Genomic DNA, 24,429 nt, shown 5'->3' with positions numbered 1-24,429 from the left:
GGCATTTGCAATGATGATTATAAATCAAATAAATTTATTGTTATCATTCTCGGCATGGTGTTGCACACCTCATATATAAGACAATTTTGATCCTATTAGACACGTTTAATAATCATTGTTGAACAGTGTAGCATCATGAAGCAAGAACTCTAAACGGTCCGGTCAATTCCGTCATTCCACCGTTTGGGAGACTGGGGCGTCAGTCTGGTGGATTTTATTCTAGCCCTTTGACAGAAGAAAAGTCGGGACCTTTGTTTCTATTAATATAAACCCATGCATGTATTTATGTTTATTGGTGTGGTTCTGTATAGAATATAATTCGTTGTGCGCTGTACCAGGCTTTGCTTCTGAATCAAAGTATATGTACACAGCTTATATAGGGCAGCTGCTAGTGGGTTATAAAGCTGACATCTCGATCTGTGGACATGATTCCCAAAGTTGCTTTATTAGTCATTCCGTTCAAGGTCGCCTGTGGACTTCGTCCCTTCTTTCCGTAAACCTGCTGAATATGACTATTGTATTGTGCTATATAGGGGAATCCGACTTCAGAGCACTGTAACTTATATATGGTGGCCATAACTGGGGGAGGGGTGGGCTTCCAAAGAGGAATAAAAGCACTTTCAATGAGTTATGCAATGAGCCAGGTGCGTTGCTATGTCAGTGTATAAATTATCTTTAGTTGGGCATACTTGAAGCCCCCAGTTGGAAATCACAATAAAAAGAAACAGTACCCAAATCGAATTGGTCTACACTGACACCATAATATCTGTTATTTAAGCGAGCTGTTCTCCTGAATTGATTCAATGTGCAGAGTACCTTTAACATTCATAACATAAGTTCTCCTTCACTATGTGTTCACTGTCGCCAAGTGTAAGTGATAGATTGAGAAGGTAATGTCTGAGCTACACGGATCACTGAACCAATGCCTCCACTTCCGTGTCCTTTTCTTTTTGGCCAAATCTCTCCTTTTATCTTGTATTTTTATCTACAACATCTTCTTTGGATCCTTACTGCGCCAAGTGCCAAGGCAGTAAAAATGCACCCCAAGTTGTACTTGTACCATATTAGATGTGCGTAGGCCGCAACCTTGCACGAGTCAATTTATCCATGCGGAACACGCTTTGCTCCCTAAAGAGCAACCGTCTCCATTGATATCCAGCAAATTAGCGTGGCCGATTGACATTTTCCAGTGAACTTTCCATTGATTCAAAACCCTCGCCATATACGCCTTATAAAGCACAGCATATGATACGGTTGGCATGATAGACGCAGGAAGGCGAAACGAAACTTTCGTGTCTGTCCTATACGATACATGCAGTGGCCTGTAATAGTGCTTTGCTATTTTTTTAAATAGTCGTCGGACATGATTAAGAACGAAAATATCATTTATACAATAGCAAGATTTACAGGTACAACAATCGACAATGCACTGGTAGATATTTCTAATAGAAATAAATAGAAATAGAACTTCCTGGTCCCTTCTCTTTGTTTGGTTTTGTTCTTTTCCTCTGCAGGTGTTTTTGTTTTAAATCAAGGAATGACATATTCAGTACGATTCAACAACAAGAACAAACAAACAAACTAACTAACTAACTGAAAATAAAACAAAAAATTGAAGGAAACAGAAGTTACAAAGTGGATAACCTTAACCTAACTTTTGGTTGATCCAAGTACAATGTAATACTTTCCTTTAAACTATGGTTTCGAACATATTTGTTCCACACTTTCATTATTCTGTATCTTTATATTAACGTCTACGACACACCGGGATGGCTATTTGACATTCAACAAACTCGATGAATTCCGTCATCGGTTCATTCCGATGGGATTCACTATTTATTGTATTTCTTTACATCCATCTCATTCCACAGACAGTGCTTGGGGTGGCAGTGTGACAGACACGGCGTGATATGAATGCCCACCAGTATCATTTTTCTTGTTATTAGTATTCATGAAATGGCTGCGTCCAGCTGTCATGATGTGCGGATGAAAAATGACTAGATTGTGTTTGGTAAAAAACAAGGATCATTAATCTTTAAATTATCTCTCCTTCCTCCGTTTCTGTTTCCGGTACATTTTCCGTTTTGGATTAGAGACACGTAATTCTATATCTTCCATTAGAGTATACTAGCTGACAAATTGCAGGTTGGAGGTTTGTTTATCCTATCTGCCCTCCATCCAAGAGGCAGTTATTGTGACGTGTTGTGTAATCTCGACTGTCCTTTAAAGTACAGCATCCATCAGCCTTTTGATTTTTTTCTGATGTGATGTACCCTTTTAGTGGTCGTTGTCGACGTGGTAGTATACCCCTGTGTTTTCCAGCACTCGAACGTGGTCCTGCCGTTTGTCACTTTTAACAGCCAGAGCAATCCGTTACTCGCCGCCCTTCTAGCAATGACGCCACGATCCAATTACTCCAGTTTAAAGCGGTCGTGGCGCAACGTAAATGCTACAACAACACCGAAAGATAATGATCAATCTTGGCTGATGATTGTCTGTATGTCTCCTGTGTGTGAGTGTGTGTGTACTCAATCGAAGATACAGTCGATTCCATTCCTCTTTTCCTTTTACTGTGATTTGTATATGAAAAGAGGGAAAGGGCCCAAATGGTGGACCGCCTTGTAAATGAACGGCGTGTTGATAACGCCTTTGTTTTTTCATCTGCCATTTGTGGCTCCCACGCACAATACACGTAGTGAATATGGAAATAATGACGGTCTCCCCACGAATTAGCCTTCCACCGAAAAGAGATGTACGTACCCACATCCTCAAGCATGTACAGACATACTCAAGTACACACACAAACACTAACACACTCGCACTCACACGATGTAGGTTTATTTTAAGCATTGACAACACAAATTTTGCTTCGAGTCTGTACATTCTGAACAGACTGTCACTCGCTCGTAAACGTATGACTGTACATCCATGTAAAGACCAGCAATCTGAACGCGTTTGTAGCTATACACATTGAGTCCATTGCTAAAGAAAATTTTCGTCTGTGTATTCCCATGTCTTCTCTAGAGCCGAGAAAGGAGAAAGAAACTCGAGAGGGGAGCGTCATTCTCTGCGAACGAGGATGGAAGAAAGCCAAGATCGACACTGCATCGAGGCCTCAGCGAGCAGCATTCAGCGCCCGTCGGGGGGCTCCAACATCACCCTCTAACCGAGGTGTGCTCTTCGTCCAGCGGTAGCCTTGATCCACACAGTCAGCAGCAGCAATCACCGGAAGGCAGCTCCCGTGAGTATAGACATTGCTACAAAAACCCCTTCCTTTGCAGCTTCCCTGAGTACAGAAATTACAGAAAAGGCCTACATCTCTTCCTCTGCTTCAGCTCCCTTGAATATGGTTATAACTAACACAAACACCCCCTTCGTTGTAGTAGGGCTTAAGTGTAGAGACCACATAAACATAATTCCTTTGCCGCTCCCTTCCATACAGAGAACATGAAAACACCCTCAATTTTCTCCACAGCTTCCCTGATTACAAAAATTACGAATGCACCTCTTCCTCTGCAGCTCCCGTGGGTATGAATTCAACACAACCCCCTTCCGCTGTACCCACGTGTTTAGAGACTAAAACACCCTTCCACTGCCCCACCCTTCAATACGGACACTACGTAAACACCTTTCCTCTGCAATTCCCCTCAGTGTATAAAGAATGCACAAAATCATATCCCTTATTTTTGCAACTCCTGCGAGCATCATAGTCTACAGAAACACTCCTTCGTCTTCAATTCCCTTAAGTATAAATATACTACACATAATTATAACACATGTTCCTTTGCGGTTCTTTTGAGCATATAGACGATGCAAACACACGTGTTTTTTTTTATTTCTGTGGACCACGTGTATAATAGCATACCTCGTGTAATATGCAAACACCTGTAGTCCTAAAGTTCCTCTAAAGTAACCTTTAGCAAAGTATATACAATCGTTCCTTCCTCTTCGACTCCACCGTTGTCCATTGAGTATAGAGATCACACAAATTTAACACTAACCATCTGCTCCTTTAAGTATAGAGACTACACAAACACTCTTTATCTGCAAGCGCCTTGAGTGCAGACACTACACAAACACCCTTTACTTGCGGTAACCTTGAACGTGGACTCTACACAAACACCCTTTATCTGCAGCTGCCCTGAGTGTAGACACTACATAAACACCTTTTATCTGCAGTTGCCTTGAGTGTAGACACTACATAAACACCTTTTATCTGCAGCTGCCTTGAGTGTAGACACTACACAAACACCCTTTATCTGCAGCTCTCTTTAGTATAGAGTCTATTACATTGAATATTCTTTCATATCTGCAGTTGAGTGTAGAAACTTTGCTAACACTCCTTCCCTTGCAGTTCCTCTGGGTGTTTGTGAATCTTCAACGTTCTCGATTTTCTTTATCAGAGAGACAAAGTTGGTGTAAAAGTGTTGTCATATTAAGTGTTACCTAGTCTTATGGTATGGAGTGACGAATTTCAGTGTCAGCGACGTAAGACTCTCATTTCCTGTTGCATTCACACACACACACACACACACACACACACACACACACATGCATGCATCAAATAGAACACACACACACAAAGAGAAATCTGGTGAAGATGTGAACATACCGAAATGAAACAGGCCATCACTAATATTGTTCGCTATAACAGATTATTACGCATGACCAAACCATCCCGAGATTACTCAACTGGTCATTAGGCGGGGACGGTAATAAACTAATGGTAATAGTTGCGATTCTCGCATCACGATGTTGTCATGGTACTTTAGTGCAGTCATCCCTGAGCAACTTCCCTGGCGGACTATTCTGATAACCGTTGTCGCCGGTCAATTACCCTTTCTGGACATTAACCCAGGAATATTTACCCCTTCAGGACTGTAAACACATGCGAGAGAGACTACTCTCCCAAGGTGTTTACGAAAACCCCAAAACCCATACTACAAGCAAAGGCGGTAAAGGGAGGGGATGTGTATCCCCCTCGATTTTAACACCCTAATATTCTAATTTGTCTATTTTGTAAGCACGTTTTAATTGGTAGAATTTGTGTCTGCGAACTTGTGATTGAAATAATTTTTTCAAATCTAAAATTCATCAAATATTTCAACAATTTCAATTCTAAAAATGAAAAAGCTTCCTCGTGCTGGAGGGGATACTTCTTTCCACCCCCCCCCCCATCACCTCCGATAGACTTAGTACATGATAAAAACAAAAACAAAAACGTACATGCGGAACAAGGAACAACAGCGAGGTGCCAGACAGACAACGTGATTTAACCATTCAGATTGCCTCTGGATATTTCCTTTTTTTTTCTTAATGGGGCAGGGGCATACTCCTTCCCACATCCTACCCTCGTTCGGTCGCTGCGCTCTCTCGCCTCCCCCCCCCCCCCAACTCGTACATGAAATTACCGTCACTGTTATAAGGATTAGATGGTATTTAGTTCTATTGAGTAAGTGAATTCACATTTACAATATGAACATGTGTAGAGATAGAGGTAACTACAGAATGTCTCTCGAAATTGACTTGTAACTGAGGTACAGTGTAATTATAAACTGGATAGGTTTTCATGAAGATTAAAGGAGACCTCCGGATGATTTTCAGACTTTTATATTTTAACAAAATATACCGAGTACAAAGTTTCAGAATTTATAGTGATTGGGTTGAGGAATAAGAATGTTTTCAAAATTTACCACAAATTGCAATGAACAAGAATGATGACATGGTAGCCTCACCATAAAGAATATATGAGTTGGGGCTTAAGGAAGTAGAACAAAAGATGATGGCGTGCATACATTCTACGTAGGTGAACTTGTTAAGCAAGTGGTATCGTAATGGAATTACACTGCTGCATTTCTAGAATATGTGAGGTTCCTATATGTCATCAACACTGTTCAGTGTAATTTGTTAAAGATTTTTCAGAGTATTGTTTCTCTGCTTAAGGACCCCAATAAATTCCACAAATCTATACATGGAGCTGTCAATTACGTACTACATGATGTGAAATTATGAAAATCGTCTGGAATGCCCCTTTAAGATATAGATATCCATAGTCTATGAACTGACAAAATGCATATCGGAATGTGCAGGTGAATGTGTATCTCTTTTGAACCAAATCAACAAATAGATTAATATGCTAACAAAATATGTTATGCAGCACTGACATACAGATTACCAATTGGCTGTTTTCAACTGCCTTCTCAATCAAAATATCAATCCATGTTTTGAGAAGTCTTTGGTTCAGAGGCCACTGCAGACCATTGCTGATTGTGCAGTGGCTTTTTGTTACAACTCACTTCAAGTTAATTGCATTTGCAATTAGTTCAGCAGAGTACGCGCACACATGATTGTGTACATACCAAAGAGATCTCTTTGGTACATACGCACAAAGAATAACGTTCCCACGAATACATTAAAAGTAAATCATGGAGCACATGACACGGTATTGTCTTCGGTCCAATTTGTAGAGTATAATCCTTCGATTGAGTAGTACAAGCTATGAACATTTAAAAGAAAAAAAAAATGATTGGAATAATGACATAAATTTCTCACGTGATTATGTTAATGTTTTATTCGCCAAAATTAATTGAATCAGAATTCAACCAATTCACAACCACCTGTTAAAATCTATCATATCATTATTTTCAAACAGTCAGAGTGCTTTGATCCCTCGCACAATGTTCTTTGCGCATCAACGAAATATCTGAACTTAATCTTCTTACAACAGTACCAAAATTGATTATGGATAAATCAGCGCTTTTCAGCTATTAAAGTCATCGTTGTCATATCCTTTATGCCAATGGTGCAACCAATTGGCTGACGCATTCGAAAAAACAAAACAAAAACAAGGATCTGCAACCTCAGAGGAATGTTTAACTGCAAACTATGCTCCTACCGTATTCCCCATTTTCCTTTTCTTTTTCTCTTTATAATGACTGCATTTTGGGCAACAACCTACACTGTAGTGGCGTTTGCCTGTTAGCATTATTTCTCATCGAAGTATCTCTACTACAGGAATGCCCCTAAAAACTCTTTGGAAATTGATTGGTACTGACAGCACGTGTTATCACACCAAGTCTAATAAGATGTATTCGATATTGCTTGCAAGCGAATTTCATATTCCTTCTACGTTTGCCAATGACACAACATCAGGTAATGATGTAACTTTTCACTGCTTTTTATAGATTTTAATGACAGTAAATGAGTTGGAATTTAGATATTTCAAACGCCGACAGGTGTGAAAATAGAAGAGTTTCAGAAAGACAATGACTTTTATGACATTGTGTGTTGCAAGCCTGAATTGAACACGTTTATTTCTCATCTTGTGAGCTTAGGACATTGAACTCACTCAAGGTATACATCAATATCTAACAGGAGAATTTCGAATACAGTATCTAGGTGAGATAGCTGAAAAAAATCTTTACGTTTTTTTTTTTTTTTTTGTGTGTGTGTGATTGAGACTTTGATATACATGTAGATTATCTGTCAACGAACTTCCTTTGAAAGAAATATCTTAGGCTACGTTGAAAAAAGGAATTATCTTAAAAAAACGACCCCGTATATCGTAAACACCAAAACTGATGTTCTAAAGTCGTAGGAGTGGATTTTTTTCTAATGGCTGTATAGATCATGCCGCATGCACATAAATGCATGTCGTCCCATGTAAGAATTATGCAGATATTCGCTGTCTGTGATATAACTCCCGATGCTATGGCAACCTTCAATACGGAACGTACCTAAACGGGGGGCTAAATTACCATAAACATCCCCAGGCAAAGCGGGTGCGATAGCTTGAAAAAAAAATATCTAGCCAGAATTTTTTATGCGGTATTCAATAAACGGTGCAACTCCTGTGCCTTGGTGTACAGCCCATCGCCCTGTCATAATCCCTGAGGTTTTTGTTTTGGCGCCAAATCCGATCAAAATCCGCTATGTTCCAGACGTGAATTCTAATCCTTCCTACCTGTAACATATTCTTTTAAGCTTGTGAGTGAGATTTATGTAATACCCCTTTTATTCTCCTTTGCACGAACATTTTTTTTCTCTCCTTTGCTGTGCGAGGGAGCACTAATACTGCGCTTTAAGTATGAGTCGATGGATTTGGTCCTACATTGAGGCTACTACAATGGTATGCAAATAACATCTTTGTAAAGCGGGTCAATCAATGATGGCGTAAATCAGCTTTTGCTTTGCGTGGGCAACCCTGACAAGTAAGAGTGTAAGACTTAAAGTCGCATATATAGACATGGAGTGGGCGAGCTGCGAATGGTGACTAGTGGAACTCCCCATGACCGATTATACACATCTTTTCTTCCCCCGTTCCCATATCGTTGACGCATTGTTTGCGCGTGATGCGTGCCATGAATGTAAATATCGGTAAATATCGCCCGTGTGGACACAGCTATACTGATTAATGGTCAGTATAGTTTTGCTCATCTGAATGTCCACGCGGGGTCACCATTCTCTGCCTGCATAATGATTTCTGTTCTGTCGTTACATGAACGTCGTTCGATCACTAAACTATTGCATAATAAATTCCAAATTGCTCCTGCACTTCTTTGTACCTGGGTCCACCACGTCCCGGCGTCAATAGCTTAGGTTTTGCCGTGTAACTTGTGGTGGACAGGGCCATATTTTGTACCCAGTTGAAACTATAGATAGCTCTCTTGATAATTTATGCAAACATCTGTTATGACTATTTTCTTGCTTGCAAATGTACTGACATTCATAAAAGAATAGCTTACGTTCACTGACCCGCCACCACTACCGTGCCCATGCCAGATCTATTAGGCCCTATGTTGTAGTACACATTGTCGCATTACTCATATTTTACGTCAAAATCCTACAAATGCTTTTCAAGCCTTGAAAATGTGCACAGATTCCGTGAACACTCTTAGGAAATCAGATCCACGGGACTTTTTCCTATTGTTGTAATTATACGTATAATTGATTATTACGTAATGTAGGCCTACATGCATAACATTTCGGCCCATCTTAACATTTCACGGAACCGGAAGCAATATAAAAAACCACCGGACAACAATAAATATCAATGCAAATACAACAAAACAGGAACCAAAAATTCATAGGTAAGACGTAATTAAGTTCTGCACACTGATTAGGTGCTGCTATTTCCGTATTCATCATTGTAAGCACCAGCTCTATCAAGTCTTACGTAACTGGTATCACTGGTGTATATTTATTTCGATTAGATAGCGCGAAACTCAACATGACACAGAGCTCTATAGTATGCTGGACTGGTAGGCCCTAGAGGCTAGTGTTCAATGTCTTTACTGTTTTTCATAAGAACTTCTGTATCTTTTGTGTATTGAATACATCATTATCTTAGTGTGACCGAAATGTGCGAGCTGTCATACTGTGTCAAAAGGAAGCAAATCACAATCCTCTAAACCCGGGTTATTTTTGAGAGGTTGATCTGGCATGATCTACATACTTGAATGTCAAGTTTTGAGCACAAGCCCTTGCAAATAATTATTTCATAAGTTTTTTTTTTGTTTTTTTTTAGTGGTTCACAATATACAAGCTTGCTTTTTAGTGGACCTTTCAATTCCTTTTTTTTTTCTCAACTGAAGAATAACTTTGTATTTTTGCCAGTATGGATGCATATTTTTATATGTATTATTTATCCTTTGCAAAGTCGAATGTATATGTTTATGCTATAATTCCTGATTCACTCTGTGTTATGTTTTGTTGGAAAAAGAAGAAAGAAAATAAATGTAATGAATTGAGCTGAATTGAATCCTGACAGAAATGACTGCATTAGAACTGCAGAAATATAATATAATATAATATATTATAATATAATACAAATAGAATATATAAGGTAGAAAAGCACATCTTTGTTACTTTCTTCTTTATGTTTCTTGTTTATTTTTTACTTCAGCACTCAAATCGCATGGAGGTAATGGACTGCAATTATCCGTATCATCAATTGAGTCGGGAAGGTCCTCACCTCAAAAAGGTTTGTAAAATTATTATCATCATTATTACTTTTATTATTATTATTATTATTATCATCATTATTTTGCATTAGTGCATAGCCTACGATGAATATACGTTTGGTTTCGCTGATGAAATCTGACGTAACAGTAGCATATTGCACCGTGCAAATCAAGAATTTAAAGGGACTACTCAGTACATGAATATACTGTAACTGTAGTTTGGACAGCTTAGGCAAAGTTTTTCGAGACAATGCAGTTGAGGTTTCGTTTTAACCAACTTATTTTTGCATGTAACCACAGGTGCAGTTCGTCAAGTGCATACTTATGCATGACATATAGTAGCTATCCTTCTGCTAAAATAGCGACTCAGTCTTATATACGACAATGTACATGTTATTATGACTATTTTTCTCTCTAAACACAGGTTCACAAAGCCAAAGAAACGGCGCTCGTTCTTCGCCTTCTTCCGCCGAATCGGCTCACTCGTCTCCCATCCCCAGTGGTTCCTCTGTAGTAGTCAGCCAACCGACAGAAGGATTTCAGGTGCAAAGGTCGACCGGAGACGATTCGAAGTCAGCGTCAAAGCCTAGCCCTGGTAGTCACTCCCAACGCCTTCAAGATTCCGTTACAAAGGGACCAACAAAAGGGACATCAGTCAGTCAAAGATCCCTAGCGAAAGATGTGGCAAATTCAGATGGTATTCGAGATTCTGCATCTAGAGAACCTCGCCTTCAAGAAAGAACAAGTATTCAATATTTGAATCGTCAAGAAGACGATTCGAAGAACTCTCAGCAATTTCAGCCTATTGAGACGGCTGAAAAGGAAAAATATACTTTGACCGACTCGTCAAAGCCCGATACGCCGGCTTCGCAAAGCAAACCTAGCATGCAAAATCCTCGAGGAATGGAAACGCAGGGAGGCAGAGAAGTGCCGAGAAAGACGGGGGAAGTGCAGAGGAAAATGGGTTCCGTGCAACAGCCCGACATTGATGTAGCCTTCAGTTTGAGCCACGGTTCACAAATAAACTCCTCCATAGCTTCCCAAGTAGCATCAAAGAGGTCGGAAGTAACAGCTCGTGACCAAAGTGCTGACATAGGTTTCACTCCAGTGGCTACAACTAAAGATAGCTCAGATAGGACTAAAGGTAATCCTCACTCAGCACCACGGAAGCCTTCTGCGGACGACTTAGACGAACGTTCGAGCAAAACTAGTGGAAACATTAGAGTACATGAAAGCAAATATTCATCCCCAAGTAGAAAGGAAATTATCATGGCTCATGAAGAAGGAAGTATTGACGATGAAGAAATGATGCGGCAGCTTTTAGCAATGGCTGAACAAGCTTCTCCAGAGAGGAAACTATTCCCGTCTATAAGAGAACATGATGATAATCCAGCTCGACTTCCAGGGGTGGACAAAGTGGACAAGAGCCCCTCGCATCGGCCCGAAGAGGAGCAAAATAGCAAGATTCACAGACCCATTCTCACTCTAACAGCAGACAGAGGCAGTCCCGTGGCTGCGTTTGTGTTGACTTCAGCGAAGGAAAGCCCGGTATCAGGTGATATGGCAGAGAAAATGTTTGAGCATGTGTCGATGAAAACGGAAGAGCATATAGAGTCACAACATTATGCAACGTCTACCAGGAAGGACGAAATAGATTATACTTTGCACAATCCGCATCACATAGAGGCAGATAGTATGGCAGAATCAATTGCAGTGGAAAAAGAAGAGCGAAATATTGGCCCCGCAGTGTCACAAATGGAGCGTTTGAAACGAGGAAAGTCTGAAGAAAGACCTCCAAGACAAGGATCACTGGATGACAGCCATTTTAATCTTAGAAGACGACCGGATATTACACCAACAGACTATGAGAGTTTAAGCGACAGTGAAATCAAAGCTGATCAGTCTCGAAGAGTTAGGAAGACTCTCCTCGGGGATCGACCGAAGCAGGTTTCCGAAGACTTATCAGATTTACCCGGTTTAACAGATTTGGGTGCGATAGGTGGTGATAACCTTAATGACATTCCCCCTCTCTGGCCACCGGCGAGTGAGGGAGCAGAGTCCAAATATATATCTGTCGAAGATCTCACGAAAGTCGGGCTAGGAGGCAGAGTTCCAGTGATAGGTCAGAAGCATGCGAATAGTAATTCCCGACGAAAACGTCAAAAATCGTCAGACACGCCCCTTTCACCCATTTATGATGTCGAAGGGGAGAGTCCAACCGTAGATCTTGCGTTTGACCAGCTGTCTTCCGAGTGTACTTCTCTTGCTGACGACTCGGAGGACGAAATCAACCGCGAATACTACGAAGACCAGGACTACATGACGGAAGATCGCTCGTATTCGAGTTTTGATAGCGGCGATGATTACACTGATTACATGGAAGACGTAATAATGGAAGACATCGGAATTGAGCATGAAGTAGTGGAGCACCTTTCCCCGTATCGAATTAAAGAGGAAGGACTTGCAACAGTGATGGAAGAACAAGAGGAGGTCGATGATTATTACATCGAGGAAGAAGAAGAAGAAGAGTTGGAAGAGGACGACGATGAGGTTGAGGAATATGAAAGTCGCGAGGAAAGGGAACGAGATCGCGTGAATATTCTCACGACTATTCAAGAACAAACTTCCGAGGATACCCAAGAGAGCCCTGATTATATGTCACCGAGTGATGATCGATACACTGCGTCTGGAAAAAGCGAACAAAGACTTTCTCGCAAGGATCAGCATTTGCAGGATGCTTCGGCATCCGATGACACATCTGACCTGTCAACAGATCAGACATTTGAATCACTGTCTTCCGCTTTAACACGTGAACATATTGCACCAGTAGCAGCAACTGTAGAAAAGGAGTTTTCGCAGCAGTCTTCAGCAAGGCCCCCACTTGATATTGATCTAACTTCAAATCAGAAGCTTGACAACATCGGTGTTTTAGAATCCCCAAGAACGCCAACGAAAGATGCTCGCTCCTATGAACGACCGAGAATTACAAGCCCTAACAAGCGATTTGATATATCTTCTCCACGGACAAGTCCGATATCACCCAGCTTAAAATTCTCTCCTCCTTTAACACCAAAACAGTGGATGTCTAAACGTACTTTCCCTGAAACAATGTTCCCTATGGAACATTCACAGGTTGAAGCCGACCCCGATGATGGAGCGGAGGGACCTACCAAATACCGTTCAGTACTTACAGAAATGGGTTCTAGTTTCGAGGAATTTGCAAACATTTCGTGGCCAGACTCTATATCTGAAGATCCCTCGCCTCCTAGTGCAAAAAGCTCCAGCAAAGAGCGCCTCTATTTGGAAGTGGGGAGCTCGATAAGTCCTGAAGATAGCACAAGTGCCTCAGAGAGCACCGTGATAGCATGTGGACAAATGGTCTCTTCCTCTGCACAGACGCATTCAGTGGTTGAAAGTCGGACTCAGACGACACCCCCTCCTGTAAGTAAACCACCCCTACCACCATCTAAAATCTTGATCGATGCAGCTGTTGGACCTGGTGCCGAAAGTCCTGATTCCAATTCAACTTCCCCGACAAAATCCGTTCACACAACAAGCATTGGCGTTGGTACTAGTCCCGAGCTATCTCCGACGTCATCCATTCATTCCACTGATACTGACTTTAGTGTTGCTGGCTCCAAGAGGCATCTGTACTTTGACGAAACTAAGCAGATGGTTGCTTCAACAAATGCATCATCCAGTGGTTCCTCAAGTCCAGAACCGACCGGATCGACCAAGCGGAATCCAAGACCAAGTAGGATGGATGCTGCTTCACAGAGTACGAACATGGATTCACTTGCTTCACTCAAGTTCACAGGCAAAGATTATCTCAAGGTAATCTCTCATACGACGAAATTATCTTTCACATTAATTGATATGTCTTATCAAGTAAGAAATGATTGTAAAGTACTGGCGAAATTTATTTTGCACCATTTTAATACACACGGGACCTAAGATCTGGCATATATTCAGGTTGATATATTCTTAGACAGAGTTGAATTCCTTCGAGCTGTTTCCGCCATTTTCCCTAGATTATATAACATCGGCACTATCCACTGGTCTCTGTTGAAATGTCAAGTCATGTATGAAAATATGTTCAGATGTGTTTCTGTCAAATTGATTGCGGAATTACAGATCTTTGTAACGTTTGATGGTCTCACGTTTTCTTTCCAATGAACAATGTTTAGTTCTCCTTGCTCATAAAACATGCACTTAACCTTATATTACAATTATCTTTTCTTCTTTCGTCACACCAGGCCTCTTCTAGTGACGCTGAGAGTTGTGACAGCGAGAGTAGCACACCCGCTAAGGTACGACGACGACTTCCTGTTGTTCCGAAAAACGTGCAACCAGTCACCGTCTCAATCAAGTCTGATCTCGGCTCAACCATAGACGAAATTCTTCGTGATTCAGAGAAGAGCGTCGATGTCCAGAAGGTTAAGGAACTCCTGGCCAGAAAGACGGCGGAACTGGAAAAGGAGCGACGGGAGGCGTTGCTAAAACTAAGGAAGTTGGCGTCAGATACCAAGCGAATTGAGGAAGGGAAGGAGAGGCTCTCCCGCCGTTACAACAGACACCACAAGGCCCGCGTTGCCGGGGTGACGGAAGGCAGCCTCTCGGACTCGGATGTGACCATAACAAGCGAGGACAGAGAAACCGAGGAGTTGGCTGCCTTACTTCATCCCATGTACGGAATGCACAACCCCTTTCCAACGGGGAAACTCTCCATCAGCTCTGATCGAATCCATGAAATCGAGACCAGCGACTTGCCTTCTGGAATAATCGTCTCGCCCGGAGACCAAATCAGACTGTCAAAGTCAGAGGAGGACATCATTCGCGAAATTGAAAAACAGATATCGGAAGCAACGGGTAAAGATTACAAGGCGTACAATACCTCTCACATTGAGAAAGAAGTTCGATCAAGATACAGTGACTCACAAGAGGACAGTCGGAAAAACAAGAAAGACACGAGGAGAAAGACGCCCTTGCAAGAGAAATTTACCACCTCTGAAATCCCTGACTACGGTTTGAAGACGGTGCGACATAAAATGAAGGAGGAGCTCAAACAGGTGACAGCCCATCGTAGGGCTCAGCTGGACAACTCACCACCCCACCATATTCAGTCTTCGCAGGATCCACAAGTAATTATACTCAGTCCCGACCGACACGAAGGGGAACAGAGGGAAGAACCGAATGGAGGTAAATCATCCGGGAGTGCCAAGGCTGGTAAGTCTGGAGGCAGCCTTCCAGTCCGCGCGTCGCCGCAAGCGTCACCACAGAGGCGAAAAGCCAGGTGGCAACCGACGGATTCTGTTGCACCTGCCTTCTCCCCGATCAAGGAAGACGTGGACTCGGAGTTCGATTTTCATCCTCAAACCATCTCTGATCACCGTAGTAATGGCATGAGCGACAAACGTTCTCATTCGTACGATTCCTCGGTGAAGAGCAAAAAGTCATCTTCTGGTCATACGAAAAGCAGAGAATCACCACCAGTAACATCGGTGAGAGGCACAACATATTTGGCAGAATTATTTTTATCCTTTCACGTGGGCACGACGGTCTACGAACAAAAGTTGATTTCCATCCCTTTCTTCAGAGTTCTCCAAAAGTATATATCTATATATTCATATATAATATATGATGTATGAGATATATATGTATATATATATATATATATATATATGAAGATACGTATGCATTTCAACAGATACAGTTTGACCATATGATATCACGTAATCAGGACAAATAACAAATGGCATATTTTGATCAGCCTCTTTCCTCATCACTTTGAAATCTTTGGCTCGCTTCTTTGATAAGTGGATAGATCTCTTTGATTTATAAATATCCATAGAATCATATAAACTTTGAAACAGCTCACAGGTCTGGACAAGTCTGTCGCCATTTTTAAGTTAAGTAGTGTACATAGATGTTCATCAATTAATTGAAATTAACGCCTTCCAACATCTTTACTTATCATTTGTCACAGAGCAAAATATATGCAAGTACTTTAACGCGCTGATTTCTTTTTAAACCTAATTAGGATGATGTCGAACGATTGAGCAAAGAAGGTGAATTGATCGAGAAACGAATTCGCGAGCAGACGGAGCGTCAGTTTCGGCAGGAATTGGACCGCAGGCGTCGCCAGATGGAGGAATCGGCTCGTAAACTCGAGGAGATGAAGACGAGGCGACAAACAGACTGGAGCGCCAGCACGTCGACGACGAGCGAACCCGTGATCTCGGCGAGCCACAGCCTGGAGACCCTCAAGGCGGCGTACGAGGCGGACAACTCCCCCAAGGATCCTCTACGATATGACGGACAGGAGCCGGTAACTTACCCACGGACGAAACTCAAGCGAGGGTCGCCTTTTCACTACTCCTCTCCTCAGCTGACTGATAGGGAGCGTGGAATCAGGAGGGATCAGCAAGGCCTGATTCTCCCCATCACAGATGGGCAAGGAGGAGGAGGGGGAGGCGGCGGAGCTAGTGGTGGTGCCGGAGGTGCTGGTGGGAGCGGAGGTGGTGACAGCATGAGCGACTCAGGGATGCCATCTCGACAAGGCAGCATTAACCGTGGAGAACGTATTGGGCGACCACGCATGATGTCGAGGGAGAGTAGTCTGGACAGCACGAACAGCGAAATGAGACTGTTCTCAGACCAAGATGAAAATGTCTTGTATGATGACACCATAACTCCGGTGAGTTAGCCCTTGAGGTATTTCCATGCTAACCCTAGTCATTTGGTAGATATCTCAGGTGATGAATATCAAGGTTATATGATAAAATGGGATGGCAAAACATTTTTTTTCTTGTATGATATAGGGTCACTGAAATCAGAATTGATACTGTAATAGGTAATAATCATGTTAATGTTATTTTCCTTACAAGACCAACACAAGGCTGATATTATATTCTGGGGTACTGGTAATTGAAACTGCGTGATCATTTTGTGTTTAACAGGAGAAAGCCGTAGATTATCGTCGGCCCGAGCCACCTCCTCGGCATCAAAGTAGTCATCAGCCCCCTCATCATCATCATCCTCACCACCAGGAGCAGCGGCGTGGTACTGACGAGGAGTGGGATTCCTCAGAGAGTGGTCCTCCACCACCACCACCACTGATGCCCAGGGCACACGGGGGCTCTTCACGACAGGGGCGTGGCCAGGAGGGCATCCAAGGGTCGCAGCCAAAGAGACATCCCGAAGGTCAGATGTCATTTCTTTTCATTTATTCTTTTTATTTGTCTCCGCTTTCTACTTTTACGACAGTGATTTGTCTTAGGTTAAATATGACACACCCAGTTTCCTCTATAGAGCGTTTATAGAGCGTGTTTCTTAACGCATTCTTTTCCAATTCCTTTTTTCTGCTGTATTTTACTCTGTCTTGTGATACCATATCAAGATGTGACATATACATGCCCTTTTTAGTCTGTTTACCCTCCAGGATAATTTTAAGAAAGACTTTTCACCATCATCACCATCTATGGTGAGAACATGAATTAACACATGATTTCTTGTAACTCTATATCGCGTCTGTTCCGACAGATTATTACTACAGCGACCAGGAGATTCGGGTGAAGGCCACGGAGTGGTCTCGACGAGCCGAAGACAGCGACGACAACGAGGTCGATCGTCGACTGCGGGCGCAGTATCACGACGACCACTTCCACTTCCACGGGGCTCAATATCAGCGTGGAACAGTGAGTATCTTTGTAAATGCCAGTGTGTTTTTTTTTTCTCTTTCCTCATTTTAATTGATGCATCGAAGCTTTGTGAAAAAATTTCAACAAATGAATAGAAAATCAATTTAGACAATGTTAGATGAGAATGTTCTTGTTCATCCATGCAAGCAAAAATATGTAATTAAGACTAACTGCATGTTATATTTTGTTAGAATTCATAATAAAAATATTTCAAACTTTCAAAATGACAGAACTTACATTCATCATGAGTTTGACAAGCATGTTGTTTAGTTCACTTGCTTCATTGATCTTAAACCTCAATTTCCCCATGCGACCCAGGTGTTGAATCTGAGATTTTAATGTCATATTCGAACCACAGTTATACGAAAAATCTGCAAATGTTAGAAATTATGTATACATATATATATACGTAAGTAGAGTGTGAACTGCAATATGGCTGACAGTGCTCAACTATATAGGAGCCCATGTAGTACAATATATAGTAGGATGGAAGGCGTTGCTTTATTAGTGACTTAGCTGGACAGTCTGTTTCGGCCGAAGCCTCGTCAGCAACTAAATCAGTTTCTTGTTAAAGTACAGTGTAAGACATACGGCTCTGGTGCACTCAAGCAAGCAAACAAAAGATACAAAAGATACAAAAAATACATGCACGTGGCTACTTAACAGCACAATAAAGTTTAAATGACACTGGTACTGGGCTTAAGGCAGGGGTAATACACTTGTATGGCTCAGATTGTTACATGTGGAAGCCGGGGAGGTGGGGGGGGGGGGGGGAGCTAGCCAAGCTCTGCGAGGGAAAACTTTTTCTTATGTTTACATGTTGAAATGAGTTCTGTTCTTGAGTTCAGGATTGCTGGTTTCTTGGCCGTGATGATGTGGTATTTCTCCCATAGACACAGGTTGCAGCGGTTTGTTTTGGGCGAGTACGGTTGGGCGTGCCTGACGATCCTCCATGTGAGTGAGTAGGGAGTGCCTTCATCCTTCAGTCCCCAAATGTGTTTACTCAGTTCTGTCTGGTGTCGCTTTTCCCTGTTTGTGAAGCTTGCCTTGTGTGTGGCATATCTGGATTTGAAGGAGGTTGAGGTGAGGCCGATGTATATTTTCTCATCGTCTGGGGTCGCTACCTTCGCTTCGTATATGATGTTCCTGGCTGTGCATTTCCCAGGGATCGGGCAATCTTCCTTCTTTCTGCAGTTGCAGGAGTCCCTGGCTTGCTCTTGACTGTTGTTGATTATTTTGTTGTTGTGTGCCTTTGTTATAGTATGCATATTGTCCATGCAGCTGTAGCTTACTTTCAGAGTGTTCCTGTTGCATATCTTGCTGAGCTGGTGTCCTTTAGGGAAGTGGTGCTCGACGAGGGCTAGATTCATATATATATATATATATATATATATATATATATATATACATATAATATCATACATATCATGTATAATCATGTGAAAGCGCATACTGACTAAGTAAATGAAAGAACCAGTGCCGAAAATAAAGAGTCAACGAGCAACACATTTATTGTTAATGGACGGAGCAAATGTTCAGTAAGCTGTTTGTTCCGGTTACTTTTATCTTGCCTCTTTGATTTACTTCTTTGTTGTTGCTGCTGTAAGTAATGAAAAAGCAGAGAACCACATCAGCATTTTCCAAACATTTTTCTTCTTCCCACGAGGAGCCGTCACCACAGAGTGTGGGTCGCAAGTACCGCCTTCTGAGGGATCCTCGCGACCGGACCAACCGCGGTAACGGGCTCGGTATGCGGGTCGTCGGCGGGAAGCGGATGCCGGGAAACGACCAGCTCGTGGCTTACGTCGCCGAGATTTACCCGGGAGGAATCGCCGATAGAACCGAAGGTAGGTTTCTTCTTTTATGATAAGAGGCAGGTGTGACAGACTGCGAAAGGGACAGAGGCTTTTTTTTCATGTTTTTCAACTCTAATATCACCACTTGAGGTACACTGAACACTTTCGTATCTCATTAATAATGATAGTGATGATGAAGATGACTAAGAATAATAATAACGACAATGACAGTGATGATAATTATGATACTACGGGTGTTTTTTTAACTCTGCGTAGCCTCTTCAGTGTTGATATTACTCTTCCAGACGGCCCTACCATTATTATTACCCTAGCGTTGGCAGGAGTCCATTTTCACACCTTGGCCGAGAGGGACATTGTGGATAAAAACATCTTGTCCAAGGGCGTAGGCGCTTGACGGGATTTGAACTCGGGACCTCCGTTACAAAGTCAATAGTCATATCCACTATATACCAGACTGCCCTTTTTTCAATGCTCTTCCCTCCGTTACTCAAACAATTGTTGCATGCTCACTAAACTGGTTGATTTCACAGACAAGTGATTTTATGCTTACTCTCTGTTTGTTTGTTTGTTTGTTCGAACTTATGGCAACATGTCGAGATATCCTCTTCCATCAGGTCTTCGGGAAGGCGACCAAGTATTGGAGTGGTGCGGGATCTCGCTGACTGGGCGTACATACGAAGAAGTGCAACGTATCGTGAAATCGTCGGAGAAGCAAACTGAAGTGCTTTTGAAATGGCAAGTAGACAAATCTTGGTAAAGTAACAATGGTCACTGTAATAGGCCACGAAATGGCAGTTCTTCAGCTTTCCGTCAAAATTGTAATGCAATGCTAAGCTTGCACAAAATTCACTCAATATCAAATCAATGGGGGGGGGGGGGGTAACTATTGTAAGTTTTGAGTGCAAATATTATCTAACAAAATAAATGTATCGAACAATTGTATCCTGGCGTAATGTTTGATTGTTCCTTACTTTGGCAGAGCTTACTTTTTCTACTTTTTAAGAATTATCGTATTGGAAATGAATTGGGCTTTTTACGATGAGAAACACACTGATTCATTCACGCGCACTAAACAGTAATCCGACCAACAAAATATGATATGGGGGAAAAATCTGAAGAAGTATACTGTATGGATGGGTGACACGAATGTCATTCTAAACTAACATCAGTCAGAGCTCTGAAATTTTTTAGAATTATATCAAATCAAAATGTCTGATTCGTAGTATCATCTTCAATATCTATCGTTTTCTTTTTACTGCGACAGCGGTCCAAATTTGCTCGATTCTCCTCGACCACGAGCACGACTAGCCAACGGGGGACCTCCTCCGCCTCCTCCGCCACCGCCCGGGGGTTACAGGAGGGGAGATTATGGTGGGTACACACACGTAGTTGCAATAAGTAGTTTCGTGATAAGTTTTGATATCTCACGTTTATCAATTATTATATGACATGTAGTCGATAGATGCTCAAAGCAAACGGATGAGATCAGGAAAGTATCAAAATGACATGCGAGGATTATTTCTGGTATAGTTTATCGAACGGAAGTCAGATACATATGGGAATTTAATATCAAAATAAAATGCTATTATATCCTAGTATTCCTTTCTAAATGTGCTTGACTTTGGACCCCATGGAAGACCAGCTATTGCAGCTGAATATGGACCATCCGGCCATCTTCTCAGATGGAAATGAAACAAGTTTTTAATCTTACATGCTGTGTGGTACAACTGCACATAAAATCTGTCTACATTATCGTCTTCTGAGACAGGATTTTCTTTCCATCTTTATTTAGTTTTACACAACAATTTAAACCACTGACACGTAATTGATAAGGAAGGGCTACATTTGTCATCAAATTTGCGATATAAAGAAAGGTAATATCAGATAGAAACTATATATTATTATTATTATTATTATTATTATTATTATTATTATTATTATTATTATTATTATTATCATTATTATTATTATTATTATTATTATTATTATTATTATTATTATTATTATCATTATTATTATTATTATTATTATTATTATTATTATTATTATTATATATTACTATTTCACAAGTTTTGTGAAGAGATGTTTCATATTATTTTGATACCCTTTACGCCGATACCACCAAGTTATCTCATATAAATTCATCACTTCCGTCAACAGGTGGTGGTGTTGATCCACGGATGCTGTCAGAACGTTTAGAGGGCATCACCTACCCCTCCTACCAGAGCTCCGCATCCCCTTCGGAGAGTACCCACTCATCACATCAGGTAAGGGGAAAACATTTAAAGTACTAATATTAAAATAGGAAAGATTGTTAGGATTGGGCGATGCGGAGAGACGCACATTATCTTGTGAGTTTTCCATATCTTAAAGGAAAATTAGAGGTGGGGCAGAAGAAAGTTTGCCTATTAATATTGGGAGAAGAAAGAGAAGGGCGGGTGCGGGTGGATAAAGGCTTTTCTGGGGCCTGTTGCATTAAAGTTACAATTATGGTAACTTTGCCATCCAATGGTAACTACCATGGTAACACTACTCAACAGCCGATCAAAATTAAGAACTCCATGGAAGTTACCACTGGATGGCAAGGTTACCATAATAGTAACTTTTATGCAATGGGCCCCTGGTGTCATTTTTATTCATCTATATTACTACACCAATTGCAGTGTGCAGCTCAGATGTAATCCTACCTCTTGCAGGCTTTCAGATTTTCTTGTTTTCCCCCCTTAATTTCTTTTTCTTGCCTTTCTAGGGAAGAGGAAGAGGACGAAAAATCACAGGAGAAATTCAGGTGAGTGAGTTATTGGTGTAAGAATTCAAGATATGTGATAAAAGATCCATTTCTGGGTGTAAGGTTGTAACTTGAATTTTACGTGTTACTGCGGGTGTATTTATAATGTTGTCTTAAATTTTGTAAGACATGACTTCAAGCCGCAACGTTTTCGGGGAGAGGGAAGTGAGTAAGGAGTTATCAGAATAGTATTTACTTTAGGAATATGCACCCATTTTATATCATTGTTGGAAAACTTGATCTAGAAAATCTGATTTTCTTTTGTATTTTGGTTTCAATATTGTATTCTTAAAAAAAAAAAGTTGCAAAAACAAATTGAAATTGAAATTGAAAATTGAAATTTCTGTCTACGTCATATTACCAACAACAATAATAAGATACAAGTCGTACACAGTCATACATAATTTCGGACATCATTTTAACTAAATGCATGTAAGGAGAAAGACGCACATCATAGCATGCTTCCACCATCGCGATTTCTGAGGATAATGTCCAGTGTTGGTGGTCTTTTAAGTACAATATGCTGTGCCATGCCCTGTACGTGTCTCTTAATACTACTTTACACACAAATTTCAAATCGCCACATGCTTCCTTCTCCCTTCAAATGTTCAATGCTCCGCCCAGCTTCAAGTTGCATACGACAGCCACCGTGCCGAACTCCTGGTTGGAATCCTACGTGGGCGTGGTCTGACTGCGAGAGATTCCACCAACCTGGCCGATCCTTACGTGTCCGTGTGCCTCCTGCCAGCCAGAGGGTAAGGCGCGCCCCTGGTTCGCATCCCCAATGACTAGATCGCTGGTTGACATTCTGTAGGCAGGAGCAGTATATCAAGAGACCGTAGAGAAATAAAGTTATTACGGGGAAGATTGGCAGATAGGTATACGTTGGTGGATAGAAGCAGAACATATTATAAGTGAAGTTATACATAGACATCTATACCGTTAGATGGAAGAGAAGATAAGAGAAGCAACTGTAGATAGACCAGTAGAGAAATAGGCAAATATGTACATATATATGATATTAATTGTATACATTGTTATAGACATATATAGAGATAGATAGATAGGTAGATAGATAGATGGATAGATAGAAAGAGATATACATGGACGTGTCACTGGCTGGAGAGATAAGTAAATATTGTACTTAACTCTGTGATTATTGTGTAGAGATTCAGGTATTCGTATGTTTGTGATGCTTCTGTTTTTATATCGTTAGTGTGTTGGTGATAGACAAGAGGCGCTATCGAGATAATTTAAAACGCTCATCTCCCAACCTGCACCTGACATGCCATCTCGAGGTGAAATCATGCTCTATCTCTTTGCCAGTTTATGTGTCTAACATCCCACCCCAGCTCATCGAAAACACTTTAGGCTAATGGTTAGCCTAAAGTCTGAAACACTTTAGGCTAATGGATTGATGTTTTTTTTCTTTGTTCCCTGTATCCACTCCACACAGTCCTGAGGACAGGCAGAGATCACGGTACGTCCCTCGCACGCTGACGCCCGAGTGGAATCAATCCATTATCTTCCGAAATCTGAGGCACAGTCAGATCAGATCACGCACCATCGAAGTCAACGTGTGGGACTACGACCGCAGCTCCACCAGCGAATTCATGGGCCAGGTAAACTCTTTGTTCACTGATGGCCAATAAACAAAAGTCATTATCATCGTGTTGTTGGTTTTTTTTTTTTCAAGAGGGGACAAGGATTCCCTGATCGCACTTGAATGTAACTCCATTAACCGAATCTCGAAATGTAGACTAACGGTGGTCTTATTCCCCCAGGGCACACTCATTCATTCATTCATTCACTTATTCATTCATTCATTCATTCATTTTCCATCTGCAACAAACCATGTAAATAATTTTTAAAGAAGATATAAATGCATATATGGACATTACAAAATGTAATAAGTGAAATTTATGAATATGCCAATTTTAGGAAGGAACGAACAATACGGTTCAGAAGATATTGAAAAGTTATGTCTCAGGATGATAATGGCTCAGATGAACTCTTCACGGCACCAACTGGACTAAACTTGCGTTCTCTTTCGATACAGGGTCGTATTAGTTTTGCGGACCCGCGATGTTCTTAGATAGAGCTAAATGATGACTAGGTATAGTCGACCTTCATCTTCTTTCTTACACAAGAATATCATTCAA

General features: G+C 41.3%; 1 protein-coding gene across 1 annotated transcript in view; it reads left to right on the top strand.

Moving 5' to 3' along the window:
* The window catches only part of LOC140243418 (uncharacterized), a 90,677-nt gene that overhangs the window by 52,199 nt on the left and 14,049 nt on the right, over positions 1-24,429 (top strand). Inside the window, exons 2-16 of the mRNA XM_072323101.1 lie at positions 2,282-2,442; positions 3,025-3,241; positions 10,387-13,796; positions 14,219-15,463; positions 16,003-16,438; positions 16,481-16,659; positions 16,922-17,165; positions 17,505-17,659; positions 19,329-19,509; positions 20,094-20,214; positions 20,744-20,850; positions 21,640-21,746; positions 22,229-22,267; positions 22,892-23,022; positions 23,724-23,889. Of these exons, the coding sequence (XP_072179202.1) occupies positions 2,282-2,442; positions 3,025-3,241; positions 10,387-13,796; positions 14,219-15,463; positions 16,003-16,438; positions 16,481-16,659; positions 16,922-17,165; positions 17,505-17,659; positions 19,329-19,509; positions 20,094-20,214; positions 20,744-20,850; positions 21,640-21,746; positions 22,229-22,267; positions 22,892-23,022; positions 23,724-23,889 (6,899 nt within the window). The remainder of the gene's footprint in view (positions 1-2,281; positions 2,443-3,024; positions 3,242-10,386; positions 13,797-14,218; positions 15,464-16,002; positions 16,439-16,480; positions 16,660-16,921; positions 17,166-17,504; positions 17,660-19,328; positions 19,510-20,093; positions 20,215-20,743; positions 20,851-21,639; positions 21,747-22,228; positions 22,268-22,891; positions 23,023-23,723; positions 23,890-24,429) is intronic.

This window comes from Diadema setosum, chromosome 2, assembly GCF_964275005.1.
Source record: "Diadema setosum chromosome 2, eeDiaSeto1, whole genome shotgun sequence".
Lineage (NCBI taxonomy): Eukaryota > Metazoa > Echinodermata > Echinoidea > Diadematoida > Diadematidae > Diadema > Diadema setosum.
This window is presented reverse-complemented; position numbering and strand designations above follow the sequence as displayed.